At 43.5% G+C, this 22,804-nt stretch overlaps 1 protein-coding gene across 1 annotated transcript in view; it reads left to right on the forward strand.

The window, feature by feature from the left end:
* The first annotated feature begins 3,865 nt into the window (after positions 1-3,865).
* Pskh1 (protein serine kinase H1) overlaps positions 3,866-22,804 on the forward strand; it is a 31,561-nt gene continuing 12,622 nt past the window's right edge. Inside the window, exons 1-2 of the mRNA XM_026413301.2 lie at positions 3,866-3,962; positions 17,465-18,491. Coding sequence (XP_026269086.1) covers positions 17,535-18,491 — 957 coding nt within the window. The 5' untranslated portion in view covers positions 3,866-3,962; positions 17,465-17,534. The remainder of the gene's footprint in view (positions 3,963-17,464; positions 18,492-22,804) is intronic.

Raw genomic sequence — 22,804 nt, forward strand, 5'->3', positions numbered from 1 at the left:
TTACAGATATAAACCATCACATCTGGCTTATTCTCTACTTCCTGAATGAAAATCTGATGACTGTGTTCCTACCCCTTGTCTGTAACACCCTATATAAACCAGTTTTGTCCACTCCTACAGCCTACTCTGTAGTAACACAGAGGAATTGTCTACCTATCCAGTCCTTCAGGACAGAAGAAGCTTCAGAGAGGACACAGCACTCTAAGGGGGTGACAGGACATAGGATGTCAGACCTAGAAGTGGTGCAGGAAAGGTGGGCTGACATGGAAAAGACTTTACAAGAGACATCCAAAGCAATCATTTGGGAAGGAGGAAGCAAGAGAGTTTTGCAGGCCAGGCCTACACTGAAGTTTATGTTGAGAGGGTGTCACCCTTCAGGACAGTCAGACCTGATGAGATCCTTGCTTAGGCAACTGGTGTCTCTAGAGACCTCTACCCAGGTATGTAGAAACTCTACATCATTCATGTTTCCTAACATTCATATGACTAACTCAGATGCTTTATCTCCCTTTCTCTGCCCTGACCCTACCTTTGCTCCTGTGCTTCTTTTATCTGGACTTCTATCCCCACTTTCATCAACAAGACCTTGTCCATCTTCTCACATCACCTGAAGGGGAAAGTACAGGGGGCACAGATTTATCCCCTTTGACCACTAGAATTTTCCAGGAAGAAAGCAGGCTTTTTATTCTTCTGTGTCTGTGCATCTATTATTTTTTGTTCAAAATATCATTGTGGCTCAGTGGTAGAGCACTTGCCTAGCATATGTGAGGCACTGGGTTTGATTCTCAGCACCATATATAAATGAATAAAATAAATAAGGATCCATCAACAACTAAAAAATAGGGATTCCACCTTCTGGGTCCCCTTCTTCCTCCGGGAGAAGTCTTTTCTGCTGTCCTTTAATAAATTTCTAATCTCTACTCTGAAAAAAAAAAAAAAAACAACTAAAAAATATTAAAAACACCAAAGTACCATTCTCCATTTTCTCCTAGTAAATTCCTACTTCTGGTTTAATATCCTCTCCTCCCTAACACTGACTTCAACCTGAATTAAAGCCATCTCTAGGTCTACACAGATCCTGGGCTTTCTGCTGCCTCAGTACTAATAGCACTGGCTTATTATTGTCAAGTCCAGGTCAGAATTTTCCACTGTGTTGAAGAGGTTGAAGCAAGAAGATGGAAAGTTTGAGGCCAGCCTTAACTAATTATTGAGGCCCAAAGCAATTTAGTGAGACCCTGTCTCAAAAGAAAAAAAAAATTAAAGGGCTGGGAGTGTAGCTCAGTGGTAAAGCACTCTGGGTTCAATCCCCACTACAAAAAAAAAAAAAAAAAAAAATCCCCACTGTGGACTCCTCAAGAACAAGGAATTCTTGCTGTGTTTCTAGCACTCAACCTAGGGCTGGGAATAAAGAGTGTGTATAGAGTATATGAAATGAAAGAATATCTAAGCCCAGCACAGGAAGTATTTCAAAAGCTTGAACTGAGGGAGATATAACTCAGTTGGTAGAGTGCTTGCCTCGCATGCACAAAGCCCTGAGTTCAATCCCCATCACCACACACACCCATACACACCCACCCACCCACACACACACACAAAAAGCTTGGACTGAGAATACCCCAATATAAGCAATGTGTCATGTTGGGGCAGTCTCCTCAGCCTGGGCATACTGTTAGGAGGGATGGTGCTGGTTTTCCAGACTCTCAAAGTCTTCCAGAGCCAGTTGTGGTGGGTGGCCAGGAGCAGCTTGCTCCCAAGAACAGGGGCTTGGCTGCACTGACCAGCACTGGGGGATTACCATCCTTCTGCTCTGACCTACTTTTCCCCTGATTTTTTGCTCCCTAAGTCCCTACTCTTCCATGGAGTGCAGTGATGGGGGAGATGAGGGAGGGTGGAAAGAATCTGCTCCCTGGCCAGAGGCTTAAGGGCTTTGTGTGTTTTATCCCAAAGCTAGAGGAGAGGGGTGGGCTGATAGCCAAGCAAACTGGGCCCTGGGCACAGATGCCTAGGCTAGAGCATCACAGTGATTGAGTGTTTCACATTTGTAGCTCTGTAGATGAGGAACAGTTTATTTCAGAAAGGAGTCCAGGGGTTGGATTGCCTAGACTCCAGTCCCTTTTGCATCAATATTCTTCACTGCAGGGCCTCCTGCTCTTCCCCAGAGCCCAGAACAGGACCTGTTTGTAGGGCTTAATAAATATTTGTAAATTTGCTGAATATCTTTAAAACGGAGGTGTTGTGTAGATGTTTGAGTACCATGAACCTTGGAATTCCATATTATTTTAAATTCTTTGTGAGGTTGGGATTATGAGCCCCATTGCATAAATAAGAAAAAAATGAAGTGGTAGCACACACCTATAATTCCAGTTACTCAGGAGGTTGACGCAGAAGGATTACTAATTCTAGACCAACCTGTCTAGAAACTAAATAAAAAGGGCTGGGGATGTGTAGCTCAGTGGTAGAACACCCTGGGTTCAATCCCCATTACTGCAAAATAAATAAATAAAAAGAAAAAGAAACTTGAGAAGAGATGTTTTTCCTAAAAACACAGTCATGGGAATATCAGATCTGGGATTTGATCCCAGGTTTGTTTGGCACCAAAGTCCATTCCCTTAATCATCCCACTAAACTCTTTTTTTTTTTTTTTTTTTGTGGTGCTGGGGATTGAACCTAGTGCCTTGTGCTCCACTAAACTTTTCAAAAACATTGTGTGTGTGTGATTGAACTCAGGGGTGTTCTATCACAGCTACATCTCCAGCCTTTTTTTATTTTTCATTTCAAGACAGGGACTAGTTATGTTGCCCAGGCTGACCTCAAGTTTGTAATCCTGCCTCAGCCTCTGCAGTTGCTGGGGTTACAAGCATGGGCCACTACAAAGACTGGATAAGAGACAATTTTTAAAGTTTTTTTGTTTGTTTGGTACTGGGGATTGAACCCAGGGATGCTTTGTTGTTGAGCTACATCCCTGCTCTTTTTTAAATATATATATTTTTAGTTGTCAATGGATCTTTATTTTACTTATTTATATGTAGTACTGAGAATAGAACCCAATGCTTCACTCATGCTAGACAAGTGCTCTACCACTGAGCCATAACCCCAGCCCCATCCCAGCCCTTTTTGAGACAGGCCTCTTTAAATTGCAGAGGCTGGCCTCAAATTTCTGATTCTCCTGCCTCAGCCTCCCAGTCGCTGAGCTTACAGACGAGTGCCGTGTGCCGCTGCTCCCGCCTGCAAACCTTTTTTATTTAATTTTGAGACAGAGTCTCACTAAATTGCCCAAACTGGCCTCCCTCGTGCCTCAGCCTCCCTAGTAGCTGGGCTTAGAAGTGACCACACCTAGGTTCCATTTTCAGAACCACAAAAGCAAACAAACCAAAAACCAAATAAATAAATGATAAAATAGGGCTAGGAATATAGCTCAGTGGTCGAGCGCCCTTAGGTTCAATCCCAAGTAACGAAATAAGTAAATAGGTAGATTTGTTATTGAAATTTAAGTCGGTCTTTTGCGGCGACTGAGGCATTTTCAGAAATCTCCGCTGAAACCTTCTACGTCCTTAACCTCGCTCTTCAATGAACACTTTTCCCCAATCAGAAACTTGAAACTCTCTCCCAACTTCCTGAGGTCACTCGTTTTTCTAACACAGCCTAACTTCTTAGAACAATAAACAGATGTCCCCACTGCTCGGCCACAAAAGAGGGACTGTCCCCGCCCCGCAGGCATCGCTCGGCAGACAGGCAGAGCCCGGAGCGCAGTCAGCCGCGTAGCCCGACCTACGGCGAGTTCGCCCGGGTCCCGCCCCGTAGGCGGCGGGGGTTTGTTTTGGCGCCGGGCGCGCGCTGTGATGACGCTACCACGCTGACGCCGGAGGATAGTGGCGGCGGCGGCGGCGGCGGCGGCCGTGGCCGCGGCCGTGAGACGGTCCGCGGAGCCGCCGAGACGCCGAAGAGCCCGCCGCCCGCGCGAGGTGAGGCGGCCTGGCTCAGGGCGAAGGCCCGACGGGCGGGAGGGGCTGACGAGCAGCAGCTGCAGTCGTTTCCTGTGAAAACAGGGCCTCTCCCTGCACAGCCCGGATTCCCTTGTGCTCTGGGGCCTACCGGGCCGGGAGCAGGCCGAGCGATGGCAGCTCGGGGTCCCGGTTGTCTGAATCTGGCCTGGCCTTGAAACGTGCTGCAGTGCTGGGTAACCCACACTGGTGGGCCTGGTGGACCTGGTCAGCTGCCCTTATTGCGGTTCAGCGGTGTCGCTTCCAGTGTGGGTCAGATTGACCTAACCCCATGGCCCTCACTGCTTTGTAGTGTCCGGTGCCTACCTCACACCCTTACTTTGCTACTGAACACCAGGGTCCGGCGGGTCAACCGACCACTTCCTTGTACTGACGGGGGGAAAAAGCAGGCCAGAGTCCAGCTATGTTGACTGCACAGCAGACTTGTCATTCCTGCAAGGGGAAAGCCAATTCTCCTCCGTGAAGCTACTGAAGTTGAAAATCTAGTCTTTAACTTCCTATAACCGGCTCCTTTGTTACTGTAGTATATAAGCCACGCTTATTAGTTTGAAGCATTCAGGGCTCTTCATAATCTGGTAGAGGCCTAATCCTACAGTCAACACCTGGGCACTTCTTCACTCCCTTTTCGAAATGTATGTTGTGGAAGCATGTTACTTCTATGGTTTCAAATCCTTGTAATTTAAATATGCAGATTTCTCTGTTGTAATACTCTTCCTTCCCATCCACCAATATGGGAAAAGTACATGTATTCTTTAAAGTCCATCTGAGTTGACATTTTCTTGGGAAAACTTGTTCGCATGTAATCATTGATTCCCCTTTGTCCATGCTGCTGCTGCGGAGTATATAATGTTGTGTCAAATATGATCTTACTTCTATCTGCATCTCTCTGGCTGTGTATCTGGCATAAGTAGGAGCTCCAGCAGCAGTGGTGTCTGCTGAATCTATTGGGATAGGTTACTGATTTATTAATGGATTCAGATTCAGCTATATTATTGAGCACCTGTCAGTGGCAGGGCCAGGATCTGAGATGACCACAGCAAACACCTATGTGTTGTAGGTGTGGATCTTCAACCTTGAAGATCCAAAATTTCTTTGGGTAGTTTCTCTTTCTTTCTTTCTTTCTTTTTCTTTTTTTTTTTTTTTTTTTTTTTTTTTTTGGTACTAGGGATTGAACCCAGGGGCACTTTACCACTGAGCTGCATCCCTAGTCCTTGTTTTTATTTTTTATTTTGAGTCAGGGTCTCACTAAGTTGCTCAGGGCCTCACTAATTTGCTGAGGCTGGCCTTGAACGGTGACCCTGCTGTCACAGCCTCTTGAATTGCTGGGATAATAGGCATGAGCCACTGAGCCTGGCCTGGTTTTCTCTTTTCTTTTCTTTCTTTCTTTTTTTTTTTTTTTTTTTTTCCTGCAGTACTTGGAATTGAACCCAGGGCAGCCCCTGGGGTAGTTTTTCAAAATACAAATTCAGGAGTTTTCTCTCTTGAGCTGGGGTTGTGGCTCAGTGGTAAAGCACTTGCCTAGCATGTGTGAGGCACAGGGTTCAATCCCCAGCACCACATAAAAATAAGTAAATAAATAAAAGCATTGTGTCCATCTACAACTAAAAATATTAAGAAAAAAAAGTTGTACTCTTTTTTCCCTGCATTTTTTTTCTTATTGGTGCATTATAGTTGTATGTATTGATGGGATTTGTTGTTACACGTTCATATATACCTATAATAATTTGACCCATATCACTCCCAAGCACTTAACCCCTCCCTCCCTAAGAGTGTTATTCTTGATTTTTTTTAGGGCGGTGCACTGGGGATTGAACCTAGTACCTGTGTTCTACCACTTAACCTCTCACTCTAAAATTTTGATTAAAAAAAAAAAAGTAGGCTGGGGCTGTATCAGTGGTAGAGCGTCTGCCTTGCATTTATGAGGTTCTAGGTTTGATCCTCAGCACCACATAAAAATAAATAAATAAAAATATTGTGTCCATCTACAACTAAAAATTTTTTTTTTAAAAAGAGACTTTACTGTGATTTATTTATTCCTTCCTTCCTTCCTTCCTTCCTTCCTTCCTTCCTTCCTTCCTTCCTTTTTAAAGGAGAGAGAGAGAGAGAGAGAATCTTTTTTTGTAGAAGGACACAACACAGTGCCTTTATTTTTATGTGGTGTGAGAATCAAACCCGGGTCCCGCCCATGCTAAGCGAACGATCTACTACTGAGCCACAATCCTAGCCCACTTTACTGTGATTTCTGCTTGAAGATCTGTGTGCCTCAAGAAACTTGTCTCTTTTGTCCAATGGAATGGGCTAGCTATGCATTATGGACTCCTGTTGTGTCTCATTGCCCATTCCTTAGAGAGACAGTATATTTTGGTGGTTAGAAGCAGGAACTGAGTCAGAAAGACCTTGTTTTAATTTCTGGCTTTTATGAGATTTTAAGTTTCTTTGGATTGAAGTTTCCTATTTCTAGAATAGGAATAATCATTGCCTACTTCACATGGTTGCAGAGAGGATTGAGATATTGTGGATGAGATCCTTAGCGGAGTTGAAATTCTAAACTGAAGCCACTCTTATTACTAATGACCATTAATAATAAGTGTCCTTTGTCAAAAGAAAATCTCTCTAGTCCCAGCAAATCAGGAGGCTGAGGCAGGAGAATCACATTTTGAGGCCAGTCTAAGCAACTTAGCGAGGCCTTAAGCAATTTAACCAGAACTTGTTTCAAAAAAAAAAAAAGAAAGAAAGACAAGACCAGGCATGTGGCTCATTGGTAAAGCACTCCTGGGTTCTATCCCCAGGACCAGGAAAAAAAAAATCTCCCCCCACCTTTTTTTTTTTTTTTTGCAGTGTTGGGGATCAAATACGTGTGCTACCACTGTCCCCCCACCGCCCCCAGAAAGTCTCATCTTAATAAGGCTGTTTGCTCTTCAGACTGAGCTGCATGTAGGAAGCTGCCTTGTGTTAGGTGATTTCATTAAGGTCATTTCTCCTCATCAGAGAAAGCTGGCAACACTCATCAGGTTTCTCATCAGGATAGATATAGTTGGCTATTCCCCTAGAAGGAATGTTAACTCACTAGAGGGTGGTTTGCTGAATAAACACATTGTCTAGGTCTAATTACAATTCTGTGCTTAAATTGTATAAATGAGCTGGAGAAAGTGCAGCCTTAAGGACAACTGTTTCTCTTTGACACTGAGCTACAAATTCACATTTCCTTAGATTTGCTTGGCTCTTAGAATGGAATGCCCCTGCAGATTTTAGAATAAGAATCTGCAATAGATGCTGGTATTCTCTGTCAGTTACAAATTCATAGTTAAATGACTGGCACTTTGGTTTGGCCTTCCATTTCACTCTAAAAGTATAAGGATTTTTGTGTGTGTGTGGTACTGGGGATGAACCCAGGACTTTGCACATGCTAGGCAAGTGCTCTGCCACTGAGGTACATCTTCAATCTCTTATTTTGAAACAGGGTCCTGCTAAATTTCCTAAACTTGCCTCAAACTTGTGATTCTCTTGCCTGAGCCTCTTAAGTAGCTGGGATTATAGACATGTTCCACTTTACCCACCTAATTGTGAGCATGCTACATGGGCAATTTTGGTCCTTTTCAGAGCTTCCCAAGTATATAATGATATTAATGTGCTTTAGGTATTCGAGAGTATTGACCCTTAAGCTTCAGGACAGTTGAGAATAGCTGTCTCCATTGACCCAGGATGTTGTATAACAATATTGTTCTCTGTGTATTGTGGCCCATTGAGAAACTTTGAGATACACAGCTCTGGAAGAATTTAAGCAATTCTGTTTGTTGAAAGCTGGCGAGAGTCTTATTTATTTGAACTCACTTTCTTTTCAGGAATCTCAGTGAGTATTAAGCTGGTTTGTGTTGGCTAGGTCATCACTGAGCTAATTCTTGGTACAACCCTCTGTTGCCATGGTGTCTGATATTATGCTAAGATCGAGAAACATAATGTTTTCATTTGATGGGAGAAAATTATCTCAAAAGGTCTCCTTCCAGGCTCTCAGATTTGAAGTGGCTTCGAGGGCATCATAAGAGTAAATGGGTCAAGGAACTCTTGGTGTGGAACCATCTGGGCTCTAAGTTTCTTAGAAGCAGAAACTATGGTTCCTTCTTTTTGTCTGTTACAGCCCTGAGCAGAATTCTGGGCCCATAGCAGGAGCTCAATAAATATTTGTGAGTTGATCAAAGTGAGTTTGAAAGGATAACTACAAATACATTGTGAGGGTCTGCATTTCTTTTTTGGTACTAGGAATTGAACCCAAGGGCACTTAACCACTTAGCCACATCCCTAGTCCTTTTTATTTTTTGAGTCAGGGTCTCACTAAGTTGCTTTGGGCCTCATTAAGTTGCTGAGGCTGGCTTCAAATTTCTTTCTTTTTTTTTCTTTCTTTCTTTCTTTTTTTTTAGTTATACATGGACACAATATCTTTATTTTTTAAATTTATTTTTATGAGGATTGAACCCAGGGTCTCTCATGTGTGAGGCGAGCGCTCTACCACTGAGCCACAACTCCAGCCCCAAGGCTTCAAATTTTTAACTCTCTTGCCTCAGCCTCCTGAGTATCTGGGATTAAGTCATGTGCCATCACACCTAGCCAGGGTTTGTATTTCTGATAGTGAGATGTCTTAGATGGAGTTGGGGGTCATGATAACATGGGGAGAACACAGCAAACTTCAGAACATCTCTCTGAAAGTATTTGCCTACCAACTGTTACTATGTAGAGCAGTGGGTTCAGCTAGAATTCTTGAAAAATGGGGGCCTAAGTTACTGTTTTCTAAAAAGGAGTCATACATGGGTGAGGTGGTATTCTCCTGGAGTCCTAGCTACTTGGAAGACTAAGGCAGAAGTCTGATCACTTGAGCCCCATAACTTAATGCCAACCTGGCACTGACAGGTCTGAAAAAAATTTTTTTTTTTAAAAGGAGTAATGGGCTGGAGATGTAGGTCAGTGGTAGAGAACTTGCCTAATGTGCATGAGGCCCTGGATTCAGTCTCCAGTACTGCAAAAAAAAAAAAAAAAAAAAGTCATAACAATTGTTATTATGAAATAATATTATTAAAAATTAAATAGTCACAGCTGTTGGGTCCAATTTCCTGTATTTCTCCTTTGCTAGCATAGCAATAAACCTTCTTTTTCCTTTTTAAAAAAAAAAATTGAAACATTATAGGAGTGAATAATGAACAAATATCTTTAGACACAAGTACTATAATAATTTGGTTTATTTGCCTCTTTTTTCTTATATTAGTATACACATTTCTGTAATACTTAGGAAAATAACTTTTTTTTTTTCAGTACTGGGGATTGAACTCATGGGTACCCCACCACTGAGCCAAACAATTAAAAAATTAATTGTTTGAGACACGGTCTTGCTAAATTGCCCTGGCTGGCTTTGAATCTGCAGTCCTCCCAAGTTGCTGGAATTACAGGAATGTGCCACCGCACCTAGTACAGAATACCTTTTAAAGTATAGTAAGTGAGCTGGGTGTGGTGGCACATGCCTGTAATCCCCCAGCTCAAGAGATTGAGGAAGGAGGAGCCTCAGCCAAAGTGAGGTGCTAAGCAACTCAGACCCTGTCTCTAAATAAAATACAAAATAGAGCTGGGGATATGTTTCAGTGGTTGAGTGCCCTTGAGTTCAGTCTCTGGTACCCCCACCTAAATAAATAAATAAAGTGTAGTACGTGGTGGTTTCAAAATATAGCAACAGCACAGAAGTCTGCCAAGTGAGAAGTAAAAATTCTCATCCTTTCTTCTACTCATCCCCCCTCACAGTTACACACCCCCAAAGGCAGTCGCTGTTAACAATTTTCTTCTACTCTTTCAGGATATTTCTTTTCCCCATGAATATGTCTATAACTTCTTACAATCCCTCATTGGATATATGCTTTACATACCCTTTAAAACTATTCAATCAACTATGAGGTGTGGTGATACTTATCTGTAATTTTAGATACCTGGGAGACTGAGGCAGAAGGATGGCAAGTTTGAAGTCAGCCTGGGCAATTTAGTGAGACCCTGTCTCAAAAAATATAAAGGGGGGCTGGAGATGTGGCTCAAGCGGTAGCGCGCTCGCCTGGCATGCCTGCGGCCCGGGTTCGATCCTCAGCACCACATACCAACAAAGATGTTGTGTCCGCCAAGAACTAAAAAATAAATATTAAAAATCCTCTCTCTCTCTCTCTCTCTCTCTCTCTCTCTCTCTCTCTCTCTCTCCTCTCTCACTCACTCTTTAAAATAAATAAATAAATAAATAAATAAATAAAAGGGGCTGGGGGAGCTGGGATTGTAGCTCAGTGGTAGAGCATTTGCCTAGCATGTATGAGGCCCTGGGTTTGAATCTTAGCATCACATTAAAATAAATAAACAAATGAAGGTGTCCATCTACAACTAAAAAAATAAAAGGGGGCTGGGGCTGTAGCTCAGTGGTACAGCACTTGCTTAGCATGTGTGAGGCACTGGATCTGATCCTTAGCACCACATATAAATAAATAAATAGATAAGATAGATAATTAAATAAATGAACAGATAAAAGGGGCTAGGAGCCTAGCTCCAGGGTAAAGTGCTTGTCTAGCATATGTGAGGTCCTAGATTCTATCCCCAGCAAAAATTACACAATAAACTACTGTACAGTACACAATTCATGACAGATATGAATCCTGGCACATAGCTACTTAGCAAAATTGTACATGACTGATGTATTTTTTCCTTGTCAATATAGATTTACCTCATTCTTTTTTTTTTTTTTTTTTTTGTACGGGGGGATTGAACTCAGGGGCACTCAACCACTGAGCCACATCCCCAGCCCTATTTTGTATTTTATTCAGAGACAGGGTCTCCCTGAGTTGCTTAGCACCTTACTGTTACTAAGGCTGGCTTTGAACTTGTGATCCTCCTGCCTCAGCCTCCTGAGCCACTGGAAATACAGATGTGTTGTGCCACTGTGCCTGGCTAGATTTACCTCATTCTTTTTTTCTTTTCTTTTCTTTTTGTGGAATGGTGGATCAAACCCAGGGTCTCACTTTTGCAAGGCAAGCACTCTACCATTGAGCCATACCCTGACCCCAATTTACCTCATTCATTTCAGCAGCTGAAAAATATTCCATTATATGAATATATGAATATATCTTGAGTAAGTTTTTTGCATGCTATTGTGAGTAGTATAATGAAATCTCATGCTGTCCCAATCCATCCTGCAAGGAACATGAATTTTCCCCCTCCCCCCCTTTTAAAAAATCTTATTGGTGGGTATTTGGGTTATTTTCAATGAAAATTTTCTTTTTATTTTTTGCTATCCTGGAGATTGAATCCAGAGCCTTGTATATGCTAGGCAAGCACTCTATCACTGAGTGCTCTCCTCCAGCCCCCAATTTTTCATTATGATAAAGAATGCTGCCGTGAACTCTCTTATATATTGTATGCTTATGGAAGTGATTTTGTAGTATTATTTTGGAGTGGAATTGCTGGGTCAGTTTTCCTGTTGTAGAAGGTAGAGTTGTATAGTTCCCCCTAAGCCCTTGTTTGGGGGTTTTTGTCTAAAGTGACAAGAGTTTGCCTCGTCTCTCTGCTTACCAGGCCAAGAGTTAGATGTACTGTCTAGCAGGTATTTTTTCTGTGGTTACTAAGAGATTTTTACCTACTTCATTTTGGTAGACAGTCTTCTAAAACACAGAAGCAGAATATAGAGATCTTTGTAGGCAAAAGGTTGTAAAATTTTACTGTGGAGAAAAATCTTGAGAGCTGCTATTGGAGAGGTCAGGTAGGTGCCTATAGTCCTCTGGTCTCTGTGGCCAGGAAATTATTTCAGAATCTGTCCTGGGCCCCCAGTCTTCTGTAAGAATGTGAACAAACTTACTTTAGTGTTCAGGTAATCTGTAAAACCTAAACAGGCTTCATTTGTTGAAATTGATTACTTGGGCACCCAAATAATATGTCTCTAGTTTAACTACTAGTGAGATATCTTATTGCCCCTTGAAAATTTCTGAGGTTCTAGAATGTTTGCCCCATACCAAATAGAAATCCAAGAGCTAGACCATCTTTCACTCATTGTTGACAAAGTAGGGAATGTTTTTTCTGAGCTTAGCACTTTGCTAAGTACCAAGGGAGTTCTGGAAACCTGAATAGTGGCCCCTTCATTGAGGGACTGATAACAGTAGTGATCAAAGGCAGTCAGGAGTAGAGCCTTGAGCAGCATGGCCCAGATTGTTGTTGGAGTGGAGTTTGGAATGGTTGTTCTGAAAAAAAAAAAAAAAAAGCTCAGTAGAGGTGAGTTGACTCACCAGCTCAAGAGGTGGGGGATGGGGGTGGGTGGTTAAGGTCTTGATCTAGTGAGACTAGGCTCTGCTGGGCCCCAGACACTTGTAAAGTCTTTTCTGTGTGGTGAAAGCAGCTGACTGGGTCTACAGTGTCTGAGTGACTTTGGACAAGTCTCACTTCTCCTAGCTGGTCATTTCTGTACAGTGACAGTGAGGACAGTAGTGCTGAGTACTCACTGCCATTCTACACTGTCCAGTGTGCTTGTCTTCCTCAAGGAGTACTTTGCCTCTCCCTCACCCCGTGTGGTGGCATACTGTCATCCTACCAGCTCCTGAGGCTGAGGCAGTGGGATCATGAGTTCAAATCCAGCCTAAACAACTTAGTGAAGCCCTAAGCAACTTGGAGAGAACCTGTCTCTAAATAAAATATAAAAAAGGGCTGGGGAGGGGCTAGAGTTGTGGCTCAGTGGTAGAGTGCTCGCCTAGCATGCATGAGGCACTGGATTTGATCCTCAGCACCACATAAAAATAAAATATAGTGTCCACCTAAAACTAAAACTAAAGAAAAAAAAAAAGCTAGGGAATGTGGCTCAGTGGTTAAATGCCCCTGGAGGGGAGGCTGTAGTTGAAGTTATAGAGCAGACTCTAGAGAGTCAGAGTCAGGTACTTTCTGCAAGATGTGTTAGGGTTGGTGCTGGTGACTTGTTATAACTGGTGTAGTGTAACCCTCCTAGAAGGTTTCTTGAGGTTTCTTTAATCATTCTGCCCACCCCTACACCTACCTTGGTCACATACACAAGACAGCTGGGAGGAGGAAAAACGCTTTGCCTCTTTTCTAGGAGTTTTACCAGCCACCACCCTTATCCCCATGTCTGCATTTTCACTTAACCTGTATGGGAAGAGAAGTTAACAGATGTGATTGGAGCGTAGTGATTGGAGCATGGAGCAGCTATGATCCCCTGGAGGCTATTACATGTGTCCCTCAGTCCTCAGAGCTAGCACTTTATCCTCTATTTTTAGTCTGTAGTTTGGACAGTGAAGTGTCAGCAGCAGCCCACCTTTGAAGCATTTCTAATTGGAATAAATGTGGCTCTCTTACTGCTGATTTTAGTCCCTGTGCAGACTTCCTTTAAAGTGAAGTCAGGACTTTTATTTAATAAACCTTGGTTTTTCTTATCAGGACCATACTAAGTGTGCATATTTAAATAAAAAGAGTCAGTGTATGTCTTCAGACAGCTATTTATTTGTAAATCTAGGACTCTGCTTCCTAACGAGAAAGAAGTGACACCTGAGTGGCTGTGCTAGGTCATCCATGCAATCTGTCTTCCTTCTCCATGATGGTCGATATTGCTTACAGAGTGGTCTTAGGGATCAGGCGCCTATGTTCTGCCTCAGGAATATTGGCCCAAGAGCTGGTCTTTGCCTGAGCTTTCAGCTTTTACTGTGTTGAGATACTGTGTTTTCCTGAAGGAAGAGATGAGTGTGCAGAATTCCAAAGTCCATAGTTCTAATCTTTGATGTCTATGAAAAGGAATCTTTTTCTTTCTTTTTTCTCTTTTTCTTCCTTCCTTCCTTTCTTCCTTCCTTCCTTCCTTTCTTTCGTATTAACCACTGAGCCACATCCTGAGCTCTTTTTAATATTTTATTTAGAGACAGGATCTCACTGAGTTGCTTAGGGCCTTGCTAAATTGCTGAGGCTGGCTTTGAATGCGTGATCCTCCTTCCTCAGCCTCCTGAGCTGCTGGGATTACAGGCATGTGCCACCATGCCCAGCTGAAAAGGAACCCCTTTCTGAATGCCTTTGTTTAAAAATTGTTTCCTAAATTGCCATGGGAATCCATGTGGGACCTCCAAGGCATTAGGGTAAGAGCTGTAGCAAATCCTGAAGCACTTGTGTTGGTAGAGGACTAGTTCCCTTTTATGTGAGGAAAGATAAAACTTCATTCTGAATTGTAGTGACACAGTGATTAAAACCTGAACCCTTAGCCAGGTGTGGTGCATTATGCCTATAATCTAGCTTTTTGAGAGGCTAAGGTAGGAGGATCTCAAGTTGGAGGCCAGTCAGGGCAACCTAACGGGACCCTGTCTCAAAATAAAGGGCTGAGAATGTAGTTAGTGGTAGAGTGCTTGCCTACCATGCGCAAGACCCTGGGTTCAGTCTCCAGTACTCAGGGTAGGACCCAGACCCTTAATCTGTGGTCTTCAAATTTTTCTTTTTTATCTTATGGATTTGCCATCAAAGTTTTAGGTATGTTTCAGTGATGAGTTTGTTCCCTGAAAGAGTTGGCCATATTGGCCAGTACAAGCCTCATCACCTGGAATTTAGGCCCTTTGATTCACTGTAATCTGATGACTATTAGGGGTTCTCTATATCTCTCAATGTGCCACGGTAAAACCTGCAAGGGGCTTCCTGTGCTGCCTTGGGTGGAATCATTTGCCATTTTCACAAGCGGGTAAGGAGATGTAGCTATTTCTTCTTGGCCCCAAGTACTACTCTTGGGGAGTCACAGAGTCTCTGACCAGCTCTCTTTAGGCATCAGATTCTACATCCAGTAACCTACAGTAAGTGTCACATGGACGTTTCACATGCACTGCAGCACAGCCAAGACTGAACTCTTCCCTTTGCTTCCTAAACTGTGCCTTCTGCTGCACTCCTGATCCTTTGCTCAGACACCAAGCAAAGAACTGGAGTGCTGCCCTTAATCTTTCCTCTTACCCCTTAGATCACCTCCAGCCTGTCATTGGTGCTACTGACATCTCCCAATTTTACCCCTTTCAGGCACAGGGTGTAGAAAGGGGGTAGAAACAGACAGCTCTTACCAGAATGCCTTGGAGGTCTCACATGGATTCACATGGCAACTCAGGACACACTGTCACTGACCATTTTAGTCTACTTTGACCCTCCTCTAGTTTAACTCATACTTCTTTCTAAACACAAATCAGATCACTTCTCTTTTCTGTTACCATTACTTCTTCTCCATTACTTCTCAGGAAAGCCCAGTCCTCAAGCCCAGTCTTCAATAGAACTCGTGATGCCTTTCATAATTTGGTTCCTCTTCCAAAATCTTCAGCCCCCAACCTTGGCTTTGTCCCACTAAACTGCCCATTACCAGGCTTATTCTGGGATTCTGGGCCTTAGAATGTGTTATTCTCTGCCTAAGTCACCATTCCCACCTGTGCTTACTTGACTCATTTTGATTCAAAATTCTGAGTGGGGGTGGGGTCACCTCCTTCTAAAGGCTTCCCTAATCCCTGTCTTGCTCTCTATGTGTCTGTTGTTTCTCAAGCTTAATATCATGCTTTATTGAAATTATCTGTTTTTATGTTTTTTCTTTACTTAGACTGTGAGTTTGATGACCATGTCTTACTTGACTTTTTTTTTTTTGATGAGTGTTAAAATATAGCCTACGTTGGATCTTTGTTTATTCATTTCTGTATTCCTAACATTTTATAGATGTTCAGTAAATGTTTGATATGAATTGACCATTTCACTCCCAATTCTGTATAGCCATAATTAGGAAACTCTTAGCTCTTTTCAAACCACGGGGCCCTCAGATAGACCTAGAGAAGGGCAGTCTAGGTAGAAAGGTGGAGACTTCTGGAAAGCAGTAACTTCATTATTTTTACAAGGTATCAAGGAAACATGGTATCCTGATCTACAGCTGAAATCACATCTGGATCAATGTGCTGATGTTCTTTCTGAGATCAAGGCCCTCCCTGTCCCTGTGTGTTTTTTTGGTGGCACTGGAGACTAAACTCAGGGATGCTTTACCACTGAGCTACATCTCCAGCCCTTTTAATTAATTTATTTATTTTTAAATTTAAATTTTATTTTATTTAAAAAATATTTTCTAGTTGTTGTTGTACCTTTATTTATATTTATTTATATATGGTGCTGAGGATCGAATCTAGTGCCTCACACATGCTAGGCAAGCGCTCTGCCACTGAGCCACACAACCTCAGCCCCCCATTTTTATTTTTTGAGACAAGTTCCTGCTAAGTTAGCAAGGCTAGCCTCAAACTTGTGATCCTACTGCCTCAGCCTTACAAGTTGCTGGATTTATGTGTGTGTAGCCAGACTAGTTTTGCAACTACCTGGTGGTACTGTGCTGAGGTTTGTGGTTCTAAGTTTGCTGGGATGGGTTCTAGTCAGCTTTGGGCCTCATGTGGATTTTAGCCATGTAGTAAGCTGGGGAAGTGAGAGACCCTAGGACAGAGTATTCAACTGCCTGAGAGAAGTTTGTACATTAGCAAAACTGTGGAAATCATCCAGGAAAGAGTGAGGCTAGGGCAGAGGCCTAGGGAAGTGGTTTGTTGTTTGTTGTGGGGGAAAATCAACCCTTGCAGGAGACCTTGAGGGCTGGAAACACTGTCCAGGAGGGAGACCTTGGAGAAAGAGCTTTCTGAGCCCTGGTGGCTGAAAACCCCTGTTTCAGAAAAGTTGAGTTGGAATAATAAGAGGAGTGATTTTAACATTTAAGAAATGGGACTTCAACAAGAAAGGACCCAGGCAGAGTAGAGAGGAGGGTGGGGCTGTGACAGCTGATCCTATTGCATACTCCTACCCATTCTGAGGCTTAAAGAATAGCATAAGACTGAGACCCAAGGAGACTAGGTCAAGGCTATGGAGTAAGACCCAGTCTTTCATCTAGACTCTACACTGAGCCTTCTACTCCAAGTGTTCAGGGGCCGAAACCATCTTCCCTTCCAGGGAAACATTAGAGTCAGATTTTCTTTTCTATATTTAACCCAGAGATGCTTTACCACTGAGTCACATGTCCATCCCTTTAAAAAAAAAAAGTTTTGTTTTTTTAAAAATTTTTTTAGTTGTGGACAGATATAACACCTGTATTTTATTTATTTATTTATTTAATATGGGTGCTGAGGATCAAACCCAGTGCCTCACATGTGCTAGGCAAGTGTCCTACCACTGAGCCACAACCCCAGTGCACATCTCCATCCTCTTTTTTAAATTTTGAGACAGGGTCTTGCTGAGTTGCTGTGGCTAGCCTTGAACATGCAATACCTCTGCCTCAGACCCTGGAGTTGCTGCGTTTATAGGTATGCACTACTGTGCCTGGCTTAGGTTTTTTTCAGTCTTAATCAGACTACATGTATCAAGGGTTGGGGGCGGGAAGATGGCAGCATCCTTTCAGAGATGTCTCTGGTAATGCTAATTTGCCCTCTCTTCTATCTGCGTAGGTGTAGACGGGGCACTGCCTGCAGAGCAGGTCCTGCCAGCCTCGCTGGAGAGGATGCCCCCGAGTCCGTGATGGGCTGTGGGACAAGCAAGGTTCTTCCTGAGCCGCCCAAGGATGTCCAGCTGGATCTGGTCAAGAAGGTGGAGCCCTTCAGTGGCACTAAGAGTGATATATACAAACATTTCATCACAGAGGTGGACAGTGTTGGCCCTCTCAAAGCTGGGTTCCCAGCTGCTAATCAGTATGCAAACTCCTGTTCTGGTGCCCCCACTACTGGCCACACAGAGCCTCCCTCAGAACCACCACGCAGGGCCAGGGTGGCAAAGTACAGGGCCAAGTTTGACCCACGTGTTACAGCTAAGTACGACATCAAAGCCCTCATTGGCCGAGGCAGCTTTAGCCGAGTGGTACGTGTGGAGCACCGGGCAACCCGGCAACCATATGCCATCAAGATGATAGAGACCAAGTACCGAGAAGGGCGGGAGGTGTGTGAATCAGAGCTGCGTGTGCTGCGCCGGGTGCGCCATGCCAACATCATTCAGCTGGTGGAGGTGTTTGAGACGCAAGAGCGAGTGTACATGGTAATGGAGCTGGCCACCGGTGGTGAGCTGTTCGACCGCATCATTGCCAAGGGTTCCTTCACTGAGCGGGATGCTACAAGGGTGCTGCAGATGGTGCTGGATGGTGTTCGATACCTGCATGCCCTGGGCATCACACACCGAGACCTCAAGCCTGAGAATTTGCTCTACTACCATCCAGGCACTGATTCCAAGATCATCATCACTGACTTTGGCCTGGCCAGTGCCCGCAAGAAGGGCGATGACTGCCTGATGAAGACCACCTGTGGCACGCCTGAGTACATTGCTCCTGAGGTCCTCGTCCGCAAGCCATACACCAACTCTGTGGACATGTGGGCACTGGGTGTCATTGCCTACATCCTGCTCAGTGGTACCATGCCCTTTGAGGATGACAACCGCACCCGGCTATACCGGCAGATCCTCAGGGGCAAGTACAGTTATTTGGGGGAGGTGAGTCTGTCTTGCCCCTGTCTGAGGGATGTTGAGGAGGTCCTTGATGGGGGATATAACCTTCTCAGTCTAAAGACCCTTGTTCAGGAGGCACATGCAAGTAATGTAAAAATAACAAGGTGAGATTAGCAGAATGTCTTAGTTTGGGTTCCCCAAAAGTGAGCCCAGAGGCAAGGACTTGGGAGAAGATAATTTATGTGGGAGGTGATTCCAGTCACCACAAATAAAGGAATGGAGGAACTAAGGCAAGAAAGAGAAAACCAATAATGAGTACAGTAAGAAATGGGCTGCTGAAACTCAGTCCCATTAGGGACTTTGTAAATATCATGTAAACATGCTTTATAATTGTACTGCTGAGCCAGGTGCAGTAGTCCCAGTGATTGAGGAAGCTGAGACAGGAGAATCAAAAGTTCCAGGACAGCCTGGCAACATAGCGAGACCTTGTTTTTAAAAGAAAAGGACTGGGGGCTAGGGTTGTGGCTCAGTGGTAGAGCACTTGCCTAGCATGTGTGAGGCACTAGGTTCAATTCTCAGCACCACATTAAAAAAATAAATAAATAAGCAAATAAAATAAAGGCATTGTGTCCATCTATAACTAATAAAAATATTTTAAAAAAAAGAAAAGGACTGGGGATGTAGTTTATTGGTAAAGCACCCCTGAGTTCAATCCTGGTACCACAAAAATAAATGAATAAATTAATTTTAAAAAATAAATTTAAGGGGCTGTAGCTCAGAGGTAGAGCACTCGCCTAGCATGGGTGAGGCCCTGGGTTTGATCCGCAGCACCACATAAAAATAAATAAATGAAGATATTGTGCCTAACTACAACTAAAACAAATAAATAAAAAATTTAAAAAATAAATTTAAAAAGGTCTGGGGATGTAGCTCAGTGGTACAGCACCCCTGAGTTCAATCTCCAGTACCACCAAAACAAAACAAACTGTTAAAGGGTACTAAGTTAATATATATATATATAAAGGTATTGTGTCATATATATATATGACACAATACCTTTATTTATTTATTTATTTTTATGTGGTGCTGAGGATCGAACCCAGCGCCTTACATGTGCTAGATGAGCGCTCTACCGCTGAGCCATAACCCCAGCCCTGTTTTTTGTTTTTAAATGCACTGATTTTGTACATTATTGGTTGAGCATTTCTTGGGAGCATTAAATCTCTGGTGCTTCTGGATTGTCCTGAATGCCAACTAGTGCTGGCATTCAGAGAAGCAGAGAGATACAGCCCCTGGCAGTGGGAAGCTGTGACAGTGCATGGCAACTGCATGTGGAATCAGAAGTACCCATCAGAGTGGCCCAATCCTGCAGATATAAACTGATGGTCATGAGCTCCATGAGGCTCCAGGCAAGTTAGAAAGAACATGTCCCATCTTAGGGAACATTTGCTTCTCTTTGCAGTTTTGTCAGGAAATAAAGAGGGTCCCATGTATCCAAATCTTCTTCTTATTGAAAGATAAACTAGATAGTCTGAGTTTAAGATTTTGGAATCCAGCTGGGTGCGGTGGCAAGCCTGCAATCCAAGTGGCTTGGGAGGCTAAGACAGGAAGATCGTGAGTTCAAAGCCAGCCTCAGTGAAAGCGAGGTGCTAAGCAACTCAGTGAGACCATGTCTCTAAATAAAATACAAAATAGGACTGGGGATGTGTGGGGATGTGTGGGGATGTGGCTTAGTGGTCCAGTGCTCCAAGTCCAATCCCTAGTACAAAAAAAAAAAAAAAAGGGACTGAGGTTGTAGCTCAGTGGTAGGGCGCTTGCCTCGCATGTGTGAGGCACTGGATTCAATCCGCAGCACCATATAAAACGGATAAATAAAGATTAAAAAAAAAAAGATTTTTGCAAATCCAGGTCACATATTAAATAGTATCTGTATGCCAGCAAACATTAACCTGTGGCCCATATTCAACCAGCAGGCCATCAGTTTGTGTTTTTGGATCCATTGATATTTCTCATATCTGCAAAAATATCAGGTTTCAGCACTGCTGGTTGCCAAAGAAAGGTATGGAGAAAGAGCTGGCGAATCCTTAGAAAGATACTAACTGGGTAGATGACAAAGCTGACTACAGGCAACTGTAAGCACCTTTTAGATAATGGTGTACTTAGGGAACCCATAAAGAAAAGAATTATGATGGCTTTGGTGAGCTGAGTTTTGTGCATCAACTGGACACTAAGGATACTGCCATGGCTATTCCCCACTGAGTGTTCCCCTTCAGGCCTGGGCCTGCCAAGATGCTGTCTGTGTCTTTTATGTAACCTGTATGGATGGGAAGTAGCTTTGGGAGAAGCTTCCTTGTGCAGTCCAGCTTTCCTCATAAGGGTTTGGGTCAGGACCTCTTTCTTGCTTCCAAGAGCTAGCCTAGATCAGTGTTTCCTGCAGGAATCACCCAATAGCCCCATGTTACCAACTTAAGTATTTGAGATTCTTCATCACTTTCTGTCAGCTTCTAGATGTGGTTATGGACTTAGTTCCCTTCAGGGTTAGGTGGATCTCCAGGTTACAGGTCTCACAGATGGTACAAGTTAGAAAGGAAAGCCTTCCTCTTCATGCCAGCTATAGTGCAGACATAGTTCTAGAAGAGGGGTAGAGGCAGTAAGGCCAGTGGTAACTGTTTACACTACAACTGTGATCTATAGGCTCTGGAGTGAAGAAGTAGATCACTTGGTGCTTTCCACAGTGTGGTCAGGTCTGGCCCACTGTCATTCTCAGATGTTAAGTAGATGGGCATGTTTTGCAGAAAATTTGACTCTCATATACCTACTGTGCTGGGCAGTAAATGAGACCATACTGGTAATTAGCAAGAGCTTAGGGTGCTGGAGAATTGTAGCTTACTACTCAGTTAAAATCCAGGAGTGACTGAGCATATTGGCACATGCCTGTAATCCCAGTAGCTTGGGAGGCTGAGGCAGAATTGCAAGTTCAAAGCCAGCCTTAGCAACTTGGTGAAACTCTCAGCAACTTAGTGAGTCCCTATCTTAAAATAAAAAGGGCTGGGGATGTGGCTCAGTGGTTAAGCACCCCTGGGTTCAATCCCTGCCTGGTACCAAACAAACAAACAAAAAAGCCATGAGTGCCTCACAATGTACTGTCTCACTTGGGAACCATTCCAGTATAATTAGATTTGGTTCCCGGCCCAGTTCAAACTTTGGTTCTTCAGGGCAGGTATTGGCTTGGGGTATTTACAGAGGGGACTGGGAAGAAGCTCAGGTGGTATCAGGGGCACAATTTTGGGATTATGCCTTAATGCGCACAGTTGTCTCCCCTCAGTAGTGCTAATATCCTAATGTTTACTTGGTCCTTAAATAGGATTGGTCATCAGGGTGGCCCAATCCTGCAGGTATATACCGATGGTCAGAGTCTCTACCAGTTTTCTGGGACAGAACTGTAGAAGTTTGGCAAGGTATCACCAGCAGGTACTTGAAGTTGGTTCTGCCTCTGCTTCTGAGGAAGACATTTGGCTGTGAAGTGAGTGACTGGAAGGGATGATTACAGTCATATCTATCCTCATCTCCATGTATAAAAGTGAAAAGAAACCAGGGCTCAGCCAAGGAGAGGTAGAGGCCAGAGCTTCTCACACTTTTTTTGATTTTGTTTTGTGGGGGTAGGAGGAGGTACTGGGGAAAGAACCCTTCAAACACTTCAGTGTCCATGCAAATCCCCTTAATTCTTGTTAAAAATGTAGGTTCTGATTCAGTAAGTCTGGGTGAGGCCTGAGAGTCTCCACTTCTGTCAAGCACCCTGCTGGTGTTGGTGCTGCTGGATTATAGACCATGCTTTGAGAAGCAAGTGTTTGGGCAGATGCCATAGAATGGGCTGGGTTGCCAGGCATAGTGGCACATGTCTACAATCCCAGCTACTCAGGAGGCTGAGGTGGGAGGATTACAAGTTCAAGGCCAGTCTCAGCAATTTCGTGAGGCCCTCAGCAATTTAGCAAGACCCTGTCTCAAAATAAAAATAAAAAAAAAATAATAATAAAAAGTGCTGGAAATGTGGCTTAGTGGTAGAATGCCCCTGAGTTTAATACCCAGTACAGAGAAAGAACAGGGACTGGGTGGTCAGGAACAACTGTGGAGCAAGTGGAACATGAACTTTGGAGGGTGCACAAAAGTACAGGAGAGAGACAAGAGGAAACAGACTTGTGGGCAATGGCCTAAGAAGCAGGTTCATTTGGAGTCAGACAGAAGATACTGTAGGGGAACTCAGGAAGTTCAGCTGTCTGAGTAGGAGGCCCTGGAAAACCACCTGAGGTTGTAGTTAAAACTGAAATTTTAATATCCTTGAGTGCCTAAAGGTTGAGAGG

The sequence above is a fragment of the Urocitellus parryii genome, chromosome 15 (genome assembly GCF_045843805.1).
Source record: "Urocitellus parryii isolate mUroPar1 chromosome 15, mUroPar1.hap1, whole genome shotgun sequence".
In the NCBI taxonomy this organism is placed as follows: domain Eukaryota; kingdom Metazoa; phylum Chordata; class Mammalia; order Rodentia; family Sciuridae; genus Urocitellus; species Urocitellus parryii.